Consider the following 16,923-nt stretch of genomic DNA (forward strand, 5'->3'; position numbering starts at 1 on the left):
AATCTGTCTTACAGCCACCATTCAGGGGTTTTAATAAAGCTTAAAGGAGTACCTACAAGGAGGTTACGAAGGAAATTGAGTCAAGCATTTCACAGTGATAGATGGCAGGAGGGATGTGAAACAGAAGTCAAAACGGGAGATCTAGACTTGTTATAAAATGAGCTTTCACCATGATGACAGTCAAGCATTCAAACAGGCTGCCCAGAGAGGCTTCGCAGTCTCCATCCTTGGCAGTTTCCAAAGCCTGTTTGGATAAAGCCCTGAGCAACCTTGGCAGATCACGCAGGTGACCCTGCTCTGACAGGAGGCCGGACCAGATGACCTCCTGAAGTTCCTTCCAGCCCAAATTACTGGTAAACCTTTTCTCTTGTATACACGTGTCTTCTCTTGTTTTAGTTTGTAATGGCTTGCAACCAGAGGCACAATTTTCAGTGTTAGTAGTCCTTAATTACTTAAACACCTGTACAGGTTTATCCTGAGCTAGCCTTTCTTTCCTGCCTGAGTTTCAGTCTCATGTTGGAGTGAATTAATCCAGTTGCACAAATAAACACCCCCATAACCAAGTTAGCTGGGTATTTGTAAGATACTGTAGAGTTGAGCTAGAATACAGAATGCTACCAACAATGCAGTAGGAAGTAAATTTAAAAGAGGGTAGGAGACACACATATCTATGTATGTTGGTGGATTTAGCAAAGGTAAACCACGTTCTGTGTTACCTATCCTACATACTGATAGTAACTTATTACAACTTCTGAGGCATTTAACACCAGATTGAGAAACTGTAGTTTGTAATGAATATATTCCCATTCTCTTGTTAAAAGTTATGAATATATGTTTCCACTCTCCTAAGCATATCCTTCTGCACTGTAGAATAGCAGTCCTTTATCAGAGACTCAGTGGATTTTTATGGGGTAACAACTGATGTGAAAGCTGTGAATGAAATTGGAAAGGCATTGTAGTTAATTTTACAATGCATAATACGTATCATGACTACGCTTACTTAAAACTAAAAATGTGCAGTCGTTTTATTCCTTACTTCATTCTCAGATGAAAAATGGAGCTTCTCACAGCACAACTGGTCCTATTTACTAGACTTCTACCTTTGTCCACTACTGACTCGGACAATATTGCCCTTCTCATTGCTATCACTTTCTGCAGTGTCCTGGGTTTTCTTGGCAAGCATCTTATCCAAGTCATGACTGATTTTTGGACCCTGCTTCATTCCTTCATTTCACAAACTGCTGCCCGTGGTGGAAAAACAGCAGGTAATGCTGCATTGTAATGAAGAAATGCTATAAAAGTGCCTCGTGGGAAGTAGAGAAATGGTCGTACCACTCCTATTCTGGATACACATTTCTCCTAGAAATTTATTTTTGTACCCTTTCCATTTTTTCTGGCTTTTCAGATACCCAACATAAACTCTGCATTTTTACTCATGCACTTATTCTCCTATAGCTGACATGGAGAAGGAAATGAAAAGACCAGTTTTAGAGAAAAAAAAAAAAAGGTCCCCATCACCCCCCGCTGCATTAGAGTGCTTAGGTTGAGGAGTTTTGATACAGCTTGTTGGTGGTGGTTTTTGTTTTTAGAATAAACAGAAATGTCTGCTTTAATTCAAGACTGTCCATGTGTCACATAGCAGGAGGGAAGTCAACCTCTTCTGCAGCTGATGACATTCTTCTGATCAAAGTTCTCGTTCCCTGGAAGTGGAAAATTAAATTGGATATCTGTGAAAATGAAGAAATAATCTCACCTCCTCCATATGAAAAAGTTACCTAGGGTCAGTTCTGTCCTCCTCAGTGGCAGATATCAAGTGAAATACTGTCACTTACTCCCCACAAACCCTACCATCTATCTTTAATACAATTCTATATTAAAATTACTGGACAATTCCTAGGTGCAGGTACTGCTTGCACCTTGAAAATTCACATGGCAGCGTGCTGGTGTGTTCTGACATCAATGTGCATGTGAGAATACCAAATCCTCAAATGCGTTCACTGGGGTTATAATTCCTAGTATCAGCTGAATGAAGCAAGACAGGTTGTTTTTTCTCCATGAAGACATCCGGCAAATACTAATACACATATAGGTTTGCAAGTGTTACTTTTGTGTAAACGTGTTTGATTTTTATGCAAAGCTGATTAAACTGATGTCCGTAAAAGAGTTGTGTGCAAGAATTTTAAATAGCTCCTGCTTTTTAATATTCACTTCCCCTTTGGTTTTAATTATTTTGTTCCTACGTTTTCCCTTTCAATTTACTAAAAATCTAAAAATGTAATTAGAGAGAGGCTGAACTCAGAGAAAGCTGCCAGCATTTCCACACCATGATTAAATGTATCAGCCATCCCTTTAGTGAGAGACTGAAAAACAGGATTCTCATAATTATCTCCCTGTTATCCAGGAAAGAATCTGCAACACGTACGGCTACAGAGTTATTGAAAATGCAGCACTAATTAAAATCTCATATAGGCTTCTGATGATCAGGAGAGTATGAAAACAGTTATTTAATTATTTCCTGTATTCGCCGTCTTTGTTACAAAAACAAACAAAATCATTCTAAACAAAATCCGTCTCCAATCATTGGGGAGACTTAATGAGGCTTTTATATATGCAACAGTCAAACAAATATTGCAAGTTATTTGATTCACCTCTCCTTATGTCAATGAGAAATCCATAAAACACGTTTTCTATATGCAATGCAAAAGGAATGCTGTGGCGTATTCACAAGCAGTAGTGGAATCATTTCTTGGCTCGAGAATGCGTTTTTTGTTTGTTTGTTTAAAATTTAAGACAAAAAGAATCCTGCTATTGCAGACCTTCTATGGTTTCATTGTGAAATAGCAATATTTGTGCCACAGCCATTTGAAAATCTAATAGGTTTTATCCCTCCAGTCTGACTTCTGCTAGGGTATCTCCTCCATCCTCTTGAAAATGTCATGCTCTCACCTAGCCCCGTACAAAGCCAACATTATTATTTGTCTTGTCAAAGGAGTCTAAGCTTTGGCACTAGCAGAACACGCTAGAGAACAGTAAGTGCTGATATGGTTTGTGATGAAAGGAAAAGCTTCTGAGACACAGGCTTCTTTGAACCAAGTCAGTCCGTGGATTCTCCAGGGAGAGGAAACTGGTGAGCTTTTTCTTCTGCATCCCTTTTCCTCAAAATTTAATTTGCAACAGAATAGCAAGTACTGAGCTAGATAGAGTCCAGTATTCCAACTTTTCCTTTAAATCAAATAATAATTAAGACATTTTTCAAACTGTTGTACAAATTAACTAACTCCTCAGTATTGCACGGAGTAAGAAAATTAAGTTGACTATTACCTGTCCTTTAACAAATTTTAAAAGTGTAGAGAAGTTGAGCGGCTTATTCATACTAAAATAAAATTATTAAAATAATAATAAAAAATGACAAAATTGGGAACCAGGACAATTTTAGAAACCGGTTGCTTCCAGTTTCAAAGCAGAGATGCAGAACAGTATAGAAATAAGGTGACTTTTAGGCATCCAGATTAAAAACTATGACTGAAAACAGTCCTTTTGCAACCAACGTATGATAGTACAGGTACCAAAATTCTTCAGGTACCACCCTTTGTGACCTGAAAGGTCAGAACCCTCCAGTATCTGGTTACGTGTTTGTCAGAATTTGCTTTCCTGACGTAAAAATACTGCGAAGTAGTTTAAGTTAGGCATTGTTGCTGTGATTCAGAACGAGTTTTATTTGTGAGAAGACAAACATTGTTTAAAGAGTCTTGACCTCCTTTGGAAAAATTCTGACTTGGGAGATTTTAATTGCAGGGAATCTGTTCATAGTACTATTTTTACACGTATTGGGAAAGTATCAAAGCTAATTTTTTAGAAGAGGAAATTATACTTTAAAATGCACTATTGTGAGAAAGTGACTCCCAAATGTCTTTGAGTTGGTCCTTTGTTTCTCGTTAGAAGCATCTCCTGTCTTCCCTGATGAGCCTGCTCTTGTTTTCAGTCCTGTTTTGCTTTAAGATGCTTTTGATCCTGTATTCATTAAAACCTGATCCTGCTGCTTCCCACCAGCCCTAATGGTCTGTGAAATTATTTTCCTTTCTCTAAGACGCTGTTAACTCTGCTAGCACCTGCAGAGTGGAGGACCTCAGAACATTGTCAAAAGTCCTTCAATTTATTCAAACCAGCTTTTCTCCACAAACAAAAATTAATCTTCAATGTTATCACAGCAATCTTCCTTAGGAGAGAGGTGGGAATGCAATGGAACAGAGTCTAAAGTTTTTATCACTGCTGCTTTCCCCTTCTGCAGGTACAGAGAGATAATTGAACAAAAGACTTGAAAATCAAGGATAAGATTCACTCCATACAACAGAGCATGAGAGTATGAATGAGCATAAAGGGCTCAAATCGCTGGAAAAAAAAAAACGAGTGGGGGAGAAAGAAAAAGAAGTGAATAAGCTAAAAAAAAAAAAGCAGGTGACAATGAAGAGAAGTGATGGAGTAAAGGAAAAATCTAAAACTGCATTTGCAGTCTGGACCTTGCAGGAAATAACAGGTATGGAAAAGCTAGGATTCGTAAGGTATACACAAATTAAGATTTTTTCAATTAGTTAGCTATCTACTTACGAATCCTGATGCCATCTTGTTTTATTTACTTTTTATGCTAGTAAAAGAGAGGAGAGCTTTCTAAATTTTTAACCACAATGATGAAGGTCATTATTAATTGTCACTATACACAAATTCTACCAAGTATTGTGTCTTAAACAATGCTCCTCTAGAACATTCTTACAGAGCCAAACAGCTCGATGCAGAGCTAATCACTTCTTTACTTACGCCTTCTCATTAACAAAGTCCTGCAACGACTGTGATGCCATTAATTCACTGCAACCAAAATGGCAGTAAAGAGTATTCAGGTGGTTTAATTTCATTTGAAATTACAGTTATTACATAGATTTTTTTTTTTTTCTGGAAAAGTGATTTCAAAACCAAGCACTCAGAAGCCACAAAGAACAAAAGTAATTTTCTCTCTGTTATATCTTGGTTCTATCGTATATACCTGCATACTGTAGTCTTTAACTGTATGATCACGTTATCCTTAACCAGATTTCCTAAGGAGACCATGCTTATCTTGTTTGATGTTCCTATCCTCCTACACCATCCCTCAGCAAATTCTCATTCAGCACTGCCTTTTATTTATTTATTTATTTTTTACAGGACTATGCTGTCCCTTACTGTGACTGGTTAAGTCTGTAGATGACGAGATGAAATGCTGCATTCTGTATGGCTTCCCAAGTTTTATGTAACTCACATTTGCTAAAATATTTACCAACTGCAAAATCGTTATTTTATTTTTTTTCCTGGGCATTTCAATTATCAGGTAATGGTGTCTTGCTGCTTAGAAATATTAATGAAAGCATGTTAAGCAGTACTCCAGTGATTTTAAGTGGAATATAGACGGAGGGGGGAAAAATCACAGAATTTACCAAATCAGAGAAAATGAAGCTTATGTAGAAACTACGCACTAATTTAAAGTGCTCAACTTGATAAACTTCAGGCCTCACTATTCAGGGAAGTTGGTCGTTCAGTTGTGGTCAGTGTGTTGAGATCAGTTTTGATCTCTCCAGGTGCAGCTGTGAACACTCCCTTTTTGCAAATCTAGCCCAGCTGTTCATACAAAAATGTAAAACTGCCAGTAATCAGTTACACACTTGAGGTCGGGGGATTGCCACACAGCTCCTAAAGCAGGAGCAGAATCTGCTCGCCAAGATGGGTATTGTTTCTTAATCGTGAAACCACAATTTTGTTTTTCCTGCCGCGTTCACTGTAAAACTAATTAACAAACTACAGCCTACCACATTCGCTAAATGAGATCTGCCAAGACCTTGGGAGAAAGTCACACTACAGTTCTGAGAACGACTTAAATCAGCAGATGAACTTGCAAATTTGTCTCAAAAGCAGGGCCAGCTCCTCGAAGCTGATGATGAATAGGAGAGGTGATATTTGCCTGCAAAACAGTTTGCATTGTTCTGAGAAGTGATTTTACGAAGTTTAGTTAATGAGTGTCAGGCTATCAAACTGCCAGAGGATGTAAACTCAACTGCCTGCTTTTTCTACTACCACAGAAAATGGAGACAATGATTGCTACTCTTCGAGTGTACGTAAGGGTTGAGATTTTATTGCCTTGTAATGTTTAATTTTAGGTGGGAGATAATCCTTTGGAGGACAGATTCTGCTACCAATGGAAAGAGGCTATTACAAATGGGCCTAGCATGCTCGCTATTCGTGTTCCAGAGCCACTGCAAAATTCCTTACTGGTGCCTTGTATAAAAGCCTGCATTTAAAAGGAAAATGAAAACAGCTGATGAAAAGGTGTGGCATGCTAGTCCCACCTGCAGAAATACAACCTCTACGTACAACCATTACAGAAAGCTTTCCTTGCTGTCCCCCAAATTACATATACCTATTAAAATATTTCACTTCCCACTCCACTTTTCACGTTTTAGTCAAGCAGAAGACTTAGTCTTCATTCCGAGTGATGGAAGGTTTTCATGACTAACCCATCTGGCTTTTAATTTTTAGGGATTCTTTCACATCTGGTCTATGCTCAGAGAACTGCTCTTAGGACTGACTGATGCTGCACATTTGTGCTGCTCTTGGAGTAACTGAGGGCCAAGTAAAGGACCTGACCCTAATGGAAGGGAAAGAAGAAACCCACACATTGCACCTGTCCCCCGACAGCTTTTTGTTGTTGTTTTGGTTTTGTTTGTTTTGTTTTTTCTTCATTGTCCTAGCAAAGCTCCTCTGCTAAATGAGTCAGTATTTCAACATGTACCATACAGTGCATGAAAAACGTGTTGTCTTCAGAACACTTTTATTAAACCAGGTTAATTGTTCATAAAAAGTTTTGGAAATGGACCGTTAGCTTCACTAACAAACTGAACCTCGCTGATTAAGAATATGTAAGAAGTGGCCAGGAGCCTGTGTGCATATACAAACAGGAGAACGACAGTGCAAGCACCATAGGAGAGCATCAAAAGCAGGGGAAAAAAAATGACTATTTTCACTGCTGATTTAATCCTGCAGCCTTAAACGCAATTCTTGTTTTATTTTTTTCCTTAAAATATTTAAAACTGTTAACACCTCATTGCACAGTGACATCCAGCTGGAGCAGTTTCAGTTTGAGGTAATTATTGTTCTTCCCGTTCTTCAGATGCATCCCACACTCACCGTTGCTGAAATCGTTAGTTATGAACTGTAAATCCGAGTGTGAAATTTGGTTATGAGAATATCCGTTTCAAATGCACATCCCCTCCCTGCTGCCCTGACAAGCTTTCCACATGCTGATTTGTGAGTCTAAAGCTTGCGTGTATTTTCCCTGATAGCTGCTATTTCGATTCTCATGTACTTTTCAGTCTGAGAAGTCAGAGAGGAATTCCTGTTTCCTTTGCAAGAGTGTGTGGAGGCCTGCAGGTTAAGCTCACATAATCCCCGAATCTTAACTACGTGGCACAGAACGACTCTATAATAAAAGAATTACTGTTAGGGTGATGGTTTCTTTTAATGGCATCTTTAAGATTGGTAACTCATTGATTTCAAAGCAGTACCAATAACTTTGTTATCTCTTAAACTATTGTCATTTGAGCATGAGTCTTTGCTATCCCGTGACCACTAAATTACCAGCATTAAACAATCATGTACACTTCTACAAAACACATGCACATACACTACCACCTAACTTTCTCTGTATACTCTCTAAACATTTTATATTTTTTAAACATCTGTTGATGCAGTTGCAGAGGGAGCTCATAAAGACAAGGAAGATGAAAGGAAAAGGAAAGCAGCTGCCAAGTTTTCCCCCCTGCGGATGCCATGTCTCAGTTAGCTATGAAATAAAACTTCACCTTTCTTAGCTGATACATCAACGAGTTCCTCCTGGAGGGACAACAGGCACAAACACCGCAGCAATGTAATCTGCTGTTTTTTCTCGGTATGTGCATGACTTCTCATCTCCCTGGAACCACCAAGAACTGACAAGGTTCCTGGGAGAATTCTGGCAGAAATGTGTTTTCGAAAACATCAACTGTGATGCCCATGGCTGCTGCTGTGCAGGAAGCCAGCTATTTGTGCTGCATGAGGACAAGAGGACATGCAGGTGCCCACACGCTTCTTTATGCATATGCTGCTTGTAATGAAGGGCTGTCCTGCTGGACAGATCGTGTTATAGCTCCTCACAACTTCCCTTCAATCTAGTCTCTGCTGATGGTTAAAAATTAAGCACAATAAAAATGGAGGAAGCCCTTGATTTCTACATTCTATTTTTACTGTAAGCACAAAGACTTTGGAAGTACAATTCTATTGCTAATTAGACAAGGACCATTTTTTGTTGTTTTTCTCATATTTCTTGAAAATTATTGAAAGAAGAGTTCCCCCTGCTGGTAACTGGCTGAGTCATAAATGGACTCAGGGCTGGGACACTGGACCCAACAGAAAGAAGAGAGGAAGATGGAATGGTTTCACAACTTGCTTGACCTTGGTAGTTCGCACTTGCAGGGCTTTGTCTAAGGCACTTCATAAATTTGTCTCCTACTCAGCTGATTTCCCTTCCTCTTTACTCAGAGAAAGACTGCTCATCTGCTAATGGAGAAGCAAGCCACAAGCACTCCCTTTAGTAACTCCTTGGTAAGTCAGCCCAAACTAAAAACGTTACAGAGCTGGTGTTCAAAGCACCTACCATCCTGGCTGCAAAGGGCCAGGGTTTATACTTAAGATTCTCATTTTGGACAATATTTCACTATCACAATAAAATTTTTCTTTGCTTGCAGTTGGGGAAAGAAAAATAAGTGACAAATCAAGCACACGGGACTAAAAAGAAGTGGGTTTTTGTTTTGAATTGTACTGGATTTGCACCCACTTTATCTCTGGTAAACTGGAGAATATCTAAAAAGCCGAGGCGCACACAAACTGAGGTAGCAGAACTGGTGATGCCGACTGTTGGCAGAGAACTTGGGTGCTGTGCTTCAATCCTTGAAACCACTGAACTGCTTCTAGATGCACATGCTGCCACAAAACACTTCCTTCTTCCAATAAAGAAAATATAACTGGACAGCAACAATTACGTTTAAGATTCGTTTGCACAGCTGTACCCTAGATGTTATGCAGTATCTAGGAAAATTAAAATAAGCTCTGTCGATGCTTTGTAGATTACTAATCTCTGTATTAAAGACAGAAAGCCTTTTCTGACACTTCAACAGAAATTCAAGCATTCTGATTGAATCTCTGCCTTCTGCCCTCTGGTTGAAGATACTTACATTGTTTATAGAAAGAAAGAAAGAAAGAAACAAACAAACAAACAAACAGAACAAAGCCAAAAAAACCCACCCTATTAAAAGATTATTCCTGTGCAACAGGTGCCTCCAAGAAGAGCTAACATTTCTAATAGGAAAATGTAGCGCAGGGTGAAAAGTTTAACGGACCCTAACCCAGTTCCTTTGGAGTTTTACCTGTCTTTACCTAGAGACAGCTGAACTCAAGCAACCAAAAGCCGCCAGCAGGCAGGCTTCTGAGAACGTGGTAACCAGTCTGTCACTGGGGAGAGCTATTACAGCAGTCCTCCTGGCAGCTCAGAGCCGGAGACCTGTTTTGTGGCAGTGTTGTTAAAACCGTCCAAGAAGAAAAGCCAGTGCTGATTTGAAAATAGCTTCCTGAATTGCTTTTGTAGCCTCCTCTGGGATCTCGCAGTACACGAGTCTGGAGCAGAGACAGCAAGAGAGCTGTCCAAGGAAATCCGAAGGGTTCAGACTCAAGGTAGGTACAAGAGCTGCCTTTGTTTCAGAATTTCTTATTGACTTAAGATTTGGAGTTGCAGCAAGAACCAAGTTGGAGCCATACCAGGAACAGGCTTTAGAGCTAAACTGGGTCAAGGCAGCTTCAGAAACCAGGAGAGAAAAAACCTCCTTTATTTTCTTTCTTCTTGGCAGACTGATCTTTAAATCTGTGCTCTGAATACAGACAAGTTGAAGATACTGGTAAAGACAAATCTTGGCTCAGAAAATAGGCCCTAGAAAGCTCGCAGCTTTTTTCTTTCTGCGGGTCCTCCAGGCTGCTGCAGTGTGGGGAAGGGGACAGATCTGTGCGTTTGACCAAAACATCCCTTAAGCCTATGGTAGCTTCTTTTCAATGGTTAAGGAAACAACTAGCAACACAAAGATTGGGTTCTTTATTTTTGTTTAAAGACGCTGTCTCTCCTAAAGCTACACTTAAGACCTGGGGCAAGAGGGGGAAAATAGCGCAGGAAGAGCAGTCTTCCTAGCCCAGAACTAGCTTGGGAAGTTACCTCCTCCTGCCCAGTCCTCAAGAGGCAACTTGGCTTGAGATGCTGTAAAGAAAGATCACTGATAACAGGCTGACAGAGCAGCGGAAAAAGGCTGCTGCGATCTCAGTCCCTCAATTTCTGATCATCCACTTTCTTAAGAGCTTTGGTCACTAAAGAATTACTGCTAACAAGCAAGTCTACTTCTGTGGAATCAAACCAGAATGAATCCATTTTATTTGGAGCGTGTGCTCTAGAGCAGAGCTGCGCTTTGGAACAGCCGTGACTTAACGGATGGTATTTCTGAACAGAGTTTTCATGATGATCACACGGAGGTAGATGGCTGGGGGAGTGATTTATAGTGCATTTTTCAGGTGTTTGCATTTGCACAGTGACAGGGGATCTATTCCTACGTTAATTCAACAGGAGGTAAAACAAGTCTGTAAAACTAACAGAATATTTCTGCTGATTTTGGTTACTGAGTTTGAGAATTGGTTAAATTTAAGATACACCCCTCTATCCCACCAAGTCCTACAAACAGAAAAGAAGATGGTTTCATCATTAAGACACGGGAGATAATTAATTCCTATCTATGACACAGCGTTCGTGAACAAGGCATTCAATTTCTCTGCTCCCTTTTATAAAATGTGAATAGCATTCACTACCTTAGAAATACTGTGAAGGACAAATCTTCAGGGAAGCTGGAATCTTCGTACAGTAGCAGATGCCAGCACATGGTGTTCACCAGGCAGTACTCATGGAGTTAAGTCACGGAAGCTTTTACTTCAGGATTCTCTACTACTGAGAACATGTTTGTTTGCTACTTATCACTTGACCTTTAAGGCAATGCAAGTTAATAAAGAGTTGAAGGTGACAGAGTAAAACCCTTTAATATCCTCGGGTTTAATTGCGCAAGAAACATGCTGTTTGAGTAGAGCTATAGGATAGCAAGACGGATTAACTGAAAACCAAATTTGATGCCAAAAAAGTTGTAAGAAACACTGAAGGGGCAAGGATAGCAGGGGCTAGAAAAGGAGCCTTACAACAGCCGCTCAGGAAAGAGATCAAGATCCCATCTGGAGGGGCAAAAGGCCAAAGCCACCGAACAGATGGAGACCAAGCGACAGCTGGTAGAAACGTGCTTTCATGTGTAAAGTTCGTTCTTTGGAGAATTCTGCTCTCCAACTCTGAAGGCATCATTATGATAACAACTCCTCCCCCTACGACACCGGGGACCTAGCCTGTGCTCAGGAGCGGGTGTTCGCAAGCTCACCGTGATGGCGGTTAATTAACAAAGGTCCTTTCAACATTTTGAAGCCGCTGTCGCACAACCTTGGCATGGTTTGAGCAGCAGAGGGTCCTGTTCCTTCATCAGCGGGGGGGGATGAAAAGAATTAATTTCAGCCCCAGCGGTTAAACGGGTTTCCTGTAAACTTTTACGTATGCCAAGAGTTGCTTCTGTTTTAGAAGGGCTCGGATAAAGAATGTAATGCAACTCAATGTTTACACATATTCTATTAATGGAAGAATGTTTGGCTGCTCCAACAACGCAATTATGAAAAAAAAAAATCATATGATCAGAAGAGGGGCTTCTCTTCTACACAGGCATTTAATCCAGGGATCTTTCCAGGCTGCACCTGGAATTTTAACGTAATTTTAAGACCAGCTCTCTCCTCGGAGAGAGGTGTGCTCTTCATCCCCAAGGTCAGCCTATGGTACTGAAATTAAAGTTCCGGAAAAGTGGCCATTGTCTCCTTTTCTTTAATAAAGATATGATTTTTTTTTTCCTGTTAAGGCAAGAATTTCATCCTGCTGCTAGGATCTAGTAATGCAGCTTTGATTACAGAAAAAAAAATAAATGTTTGATTACAGTTAAAACTGAAGTATTACACTTAAAGACAATTCAAAAATTAAAAAACTAAAACAAACAAACAAAAAAATCCAAAAATCCAAACATTCCCCTTCTAATTACCTATCCTGAGTCCAGTTTCATAACAGATTTTGAGGTACAAGACAATAAATTAAAAGTTCATTCCAACTGCAGAGATCAAGCATCTCCTCAATGTGACGTCTTCTTTACTCCCTTTCCAAATTTGGCATCAAGTCCAAGGCCTGCAAAGACAAAATAATTCACGTGCAAGGCAAATTTCTTGACATCCTTTAAACAAATGTTACACGAGGAGTGAAAAATCAGCTCCACAGCACCAACTTCCTAACAGTCACTTAGTGGCAGGGACTCATCAGGTGTGGGGGGAAAAAAAAGACTAAACAGATCTGTCAGAAATCATCCCCTCTTTTCCTGCTCTCCGACTAGCACATTTTCCACCAGCAGGCTTCAATACCATTACATTTTTTGACCAGCGCCTTTTGTTAGCTCTCCCCTTGCTGTATGTTCTCTCTATTTAAGTTAACACAAGACAGACTTCGGATGTTTGCCTTCCAGACTTACCCAAGAACACCAGGACCGTCCCCACCCATTGCATTGTACTGATGGGATTGGCAAAGAGAATGACAGATGCTAAAATGGTGAAGAACTTGCGCGTTGTGGTGATGATGGAACAAGTGAGGGGTCCAAAGTACACCACAGTCATGAAAATAAAACTCTGTAAAAACAAAGAGATGCCTTTTGTCACTCTGACTGGAAAAAATACAACACAGACCGCAATTTCAGATGAAAAGCCACAGAGCCAGAGCCAAGAGAAAATATTTCAACTCCTGCTTGCTTGCATATAACCCTAAACCAATTTTATTCCGAAGGCAGCCCGTTTGGAAAGTAAGCAATAACCACAGCAACGAGAAGTGAGGCAACCTTACTCTGCCATCTCCCAGCTGTGCAAACAAAGCCAGTGAAGACTGCAGAAGGGAAGTGCATTTACCTGACCCAGTGCACTTGTCAGGCCAAACAGCAGGATATTGTAAATGATGCTGGGGTAGCGCTCGGTAAAACTCAAGAACTCCCAGAGCTCTCCGGTGAACAGTATCCCTGCAAGAAAGATCAAGATGAGAAAAATGAATTATTAGCCCAGAGACAGCCCAAGCAGCCACTGCCTGCGAAGTATAATTTCGGCTTATATTCATAACCCAGCAGGAGCCAGCTGCGGGGAGGACTTTTCAGAAGTGAAAGTGCTGGGGAGATGAACCGCGCGTGAGGCACTGTCCTCTAGCGGGCATTAGAAGAGCTGCAGTGAACGCCCAGACGCTGACTTAACACACAAACAAAAACTAAAGGTGTTTTGCAAAACGGGCTCTAGGCCCTTTCCGGAGCAGGACGCAGCGTCCCTTCCCACGGGGCGTCCCAGAGCGCTCCGTGGATGCGTGGCTGTGCTTTGTCCGGGGCGTTCCTCACCAGCTCCCAGGAACAGGGTGGACCACAGGTTCACGTTCAGCATCATGTGATTGGAACCCGTTTGGTAGTGAGCTCTCATGTGGTCCTGCGACACCCCCGTCAGCCCGTCCAAGGTCAGCGACAGCAGCTGAGAAAAGGAGACGGGGAGATGAGCAAAGCAAAGCAAACCTTCTATATGGGGAACGCCTTCAGCACCCCCTTTTTTTTTTAAAAAAGCATCCCGATCACTTATTAAATACCAATTCCGTGGCCTCAAAACGTGTGCAAAGAAGGCCGTGCATGTACTCATGCGTGGATCTCACGGCACAGTTTTAGAGCGCACCCTCCAAACTCAGCGAGGGGTCAATCCCATGGAATTGCTCTCACACCAGCTTTAGGGTATGCCTGCTGCACACAGAACGGGGCAGGATCCGCACTGTAACTGCTCGTTCCTCCTCGGACCTGCCACAGGACGGCCTCGGGGTTATTTGTACTCTGGCAGTACTCACCAGCAGGAGCTCTCCGTAGCCAAAGATGTGGTCATCGCCTCCAGCCCCCTTTTTGGGTTTATACATAAACAGGGCCACGCCTGTGACTATCAGGAGGACGCAGAGGTACTTGGCCAGAGGATACTTCTTCCGCAGCAAAGTCACTCCTAAAAGCATGACTGCAAGGAAGCAAAATCACAAACTGCTCCCAAAACCCTCTCACGGGAATTGAATTTTAACACAACAACAGAGAGACAGAACACCGCTGGCCCTTCTGGCAACACAGCAGACAGAAAAGGACGCTCTGTTTTTACAGCTGAGCTCCTCAGACTAGTTGAGGGCACGAGAAATCTACACGAATATACACAAACAAGCGTTAAATTTGCTTACCTGGAATGGGCTTACAGGATTTGCCCAGGACCTAGAAAAGAAAGAACGGATAAACCATCCGCACGCCCAGCGCCTGCCTGCGACAAAAGCAATCGTGGCAACACGAGGTGACCACCCTGACACAGAGCACCCAGAGCCTTAAAAAGAACAACGAAACCCCTACCCCTGAGCAACGGTTAAACTAACGGCACAAGTTCCAGAAACTGTCTCAAGCCCTCAAACGTTACCACCACCCCCCAGCTAACAAACTCCACGATTTCTACAAATCGTTCTCCCCTCCTGGATCAGCCCGAGCTCTCTCAGCACCTCCCTACACCACGCAGCGCCGCCTGGAACAGAGCAAGACAGTCCCGGGACGTGAGCTGCGAGAAACGGAGCGTCAAAAAGCCACCAAAAAGCTCCCTCCGTGACATTTCCCCTCTCAGCTGCTCTTTGTGGCGGTCGCTTCCTCAGCCTGGGGGCCGGTTCCGGACCACCCCAAGCCCTGGGGGGTAATCGTGACAAGATGCCCCCATTTAACACCTCCTCCTCGTCCCCCAGAGCCTGCCCCGCGTCACCTGAGTCGGGTAGTTGACAAACTGCAGAGCCGAGTTGCTGGAAACCATCGCGCCCAGATAGGAGAGCGAGCAAGCGGCGTAGAGCCAGCTCTGCGTCCGGTCCACTTTGACGGAGTCGAAAAAACGGATCACTGGAAGGGAGAGGAGGAGGAAGAGGAGGAGGAGGAAGTCAGAAGAGCTGCGAGCAGCCCCCAGCAGCTGGAAGCGTTTTAAAGGTGCCAGAGCTGCACGAGGGGCAGCCGACCCTGACCGTGCCAGAGCACAGAAGGCCCCCAACCCATCCCATCCCCATCCCATCCCCATCCCATCCCATCCCCATCCCCATCCGCCCCCAAAAGCCCGCGTTAACCCAGCCGAGCAGCTCGCAGCCGGGCTCACGGCCCGAGGGAGCCCCGCACGCCCCGACCCGGACCCGTGGCTCCCCGAGCGCATCCCGTTGCCCCCAGGCCCGACTCACGGAGCTTGGCGAAGGCGGCGTTGATCACGCACTGGATGAACACCAGGCTCAGGGCGTACGTGAACCTCTCCTGCTGGGCGCCCTCGCCGTACCTGCCCCGGGTGCTGCAGGAGCGGGACGCGGTGAGGTGGCGGCGGGCGCCCCCAGCCTGGAACGGCCCCGCGGGATGTGGCCAAGGGACGCCCCCAGAGCCGGGAAAACCAGGGCCGGGCTCCCCTCCCCACCCCTAAGACCGGGAACCGCAGGGCCTGGAGCCCCCCCCCCGGCCACGACCCCCGCCCAGGACCGAAGACCCCTCTCTCCCCCGGGACCTCCCTTCCCCCGCGGCCCTCCCCCAGTCCCGAGACCCCCCCCCGTCTCCCTCGGGACCAGGTCCCCCAGAGCTGAGAACCCCCGGGGCCAGGACACCCCCGAGATCGGGACCCCCCTGGGACCGGACCCCCCCGCCCCGGAGCCGGGACCTTCCCCGGGCCCGAGACCCCCTGCCGGGGGCCAAGACCTCCAGAGCCGGAACCCCCCCGCTCGGGCCCGAGACCCCCAGGGTCGGGACCCCCCTCGGGACCGGGACCTTCCCCGGCTCTGAGACCCCCTCCCGGGGCCAAGACCTCCAGAGCCGGGACCCCCCCGCTCGGGCCCAAGACCCCCAAGCTCAGGACACCCCCCCGAAGCCGGGACCAGGACTCCCCCGGTTCCAAGCTTCCCCCGGTGCCGGGGACATTCAGGGCCGGGCCCCCCTCCCTCAGGCCCGAGACCCCCAGGGTCGGGACCCCCCCCCCCAGGACCGGGACCGGGACCGGGAGCGAGACTTTTCCCGCTTCCAAGCCCCCTCCCGGGGCCAGGGACCTCCGGGGCCGGGCCCCCCTCCCCCGGCCCCGCAGACCCCCAGGGTCGGGACCCCTCCAAGGGTCGGGACCCCCCCCCGGGACCGGGACCCCCCCAGCTCCGAGCCCCCCTCCCCGGTGGCCCCCCCCGGGTACCCCCCCGCTGACATGCTCTCCTGCAGGATGCCGTAGTAGAAGTAGCAGGCGAAGACCCCCAGGAAGCAGACGGGCAGCCGGAGGCGCTCGGGCAGCGCGGGGCCGCCCGCGGGCGCTCCCATGGCGGTGCCGGTGCCGGGGGGGCCGCTCAGCGCCGGGCCCAGCTCCAGCGCCACATCCCGCAGCGCGCCCGGCGGCGGCGGCGGAGCGGGCGCCCTCATAGGCCCGGCCTGAGCCCGCCCGCCGCCGAGGACCCGCCCGGCTCGGCCGCGCCCGCCCGCCGCGCTGCCGGTCCCGCCGGGGGGCAGGAGGGAAGGGAACGGCGGCGGGAAGCGAGCGGGGCCGGCTCCGGGGGGAGCTCCCGAAGGCTCCGAGCCCCGCACCGGCGCCGCGGCCGCCGCCGTTGGGGCACGGGGAGGGCGGCGGGGAGCCCCCGGGGAC

At 45.4% G+C, this 16,923-nt stretch overlaps 1 protein-coding gene across 1 annotated transcript; it reads right to left on the minus strand.

Annotated features, from left to right (window-relative positions):
• Positions 1-12,033: 12,033 nt before the first annotated feature.
• SLC35B1 (solute carrier family 35 member B1) lies at positions 12,034-16,709 on the minus strand. The gene is made up of 9 exons (XM_035568534.2): positions 16,495-16,709; positions 15,506-15,609; positions 15,049-15,179; positions 14,492-14,522; positions 14,123-14,280; positions 13,635-13,761; positions 13,165-13,271; positions 12,738-12,891; positions 12,034-12,400 (listed from the first exon to the last, which is right to left on the minus strand). Exons 1-9 carry the CDS (start codon positions 16,701-16,703, stop codon positions 12,348-12,350), a joined length of 1,074 nt encoding a protein of 357 aa, XP_035424427.1. The 5' UTR covers positions 16,704-16,709; the 3' UTR covers positions 12,034-12,347.
• Positions 16,710-16,923: the final 214 nt, after the last annotated feature.

Source organism: Cygnus atratus, chromosome 25 (genome assembly GCF_013377495.2).
Source record: "Cygnus atratus isolate AKBS03 ecotype Queensland, Australia chromosome 25, CAtr_DNAZoo_HiC_assembly, whole genome shotgun sequence".
Classification (NCBI taxonomy): Eukaryota; Metazoa; Chordata; class Aves; order Anseriformes; family Anatidae; genus Cygnus; species Cygnus atratus.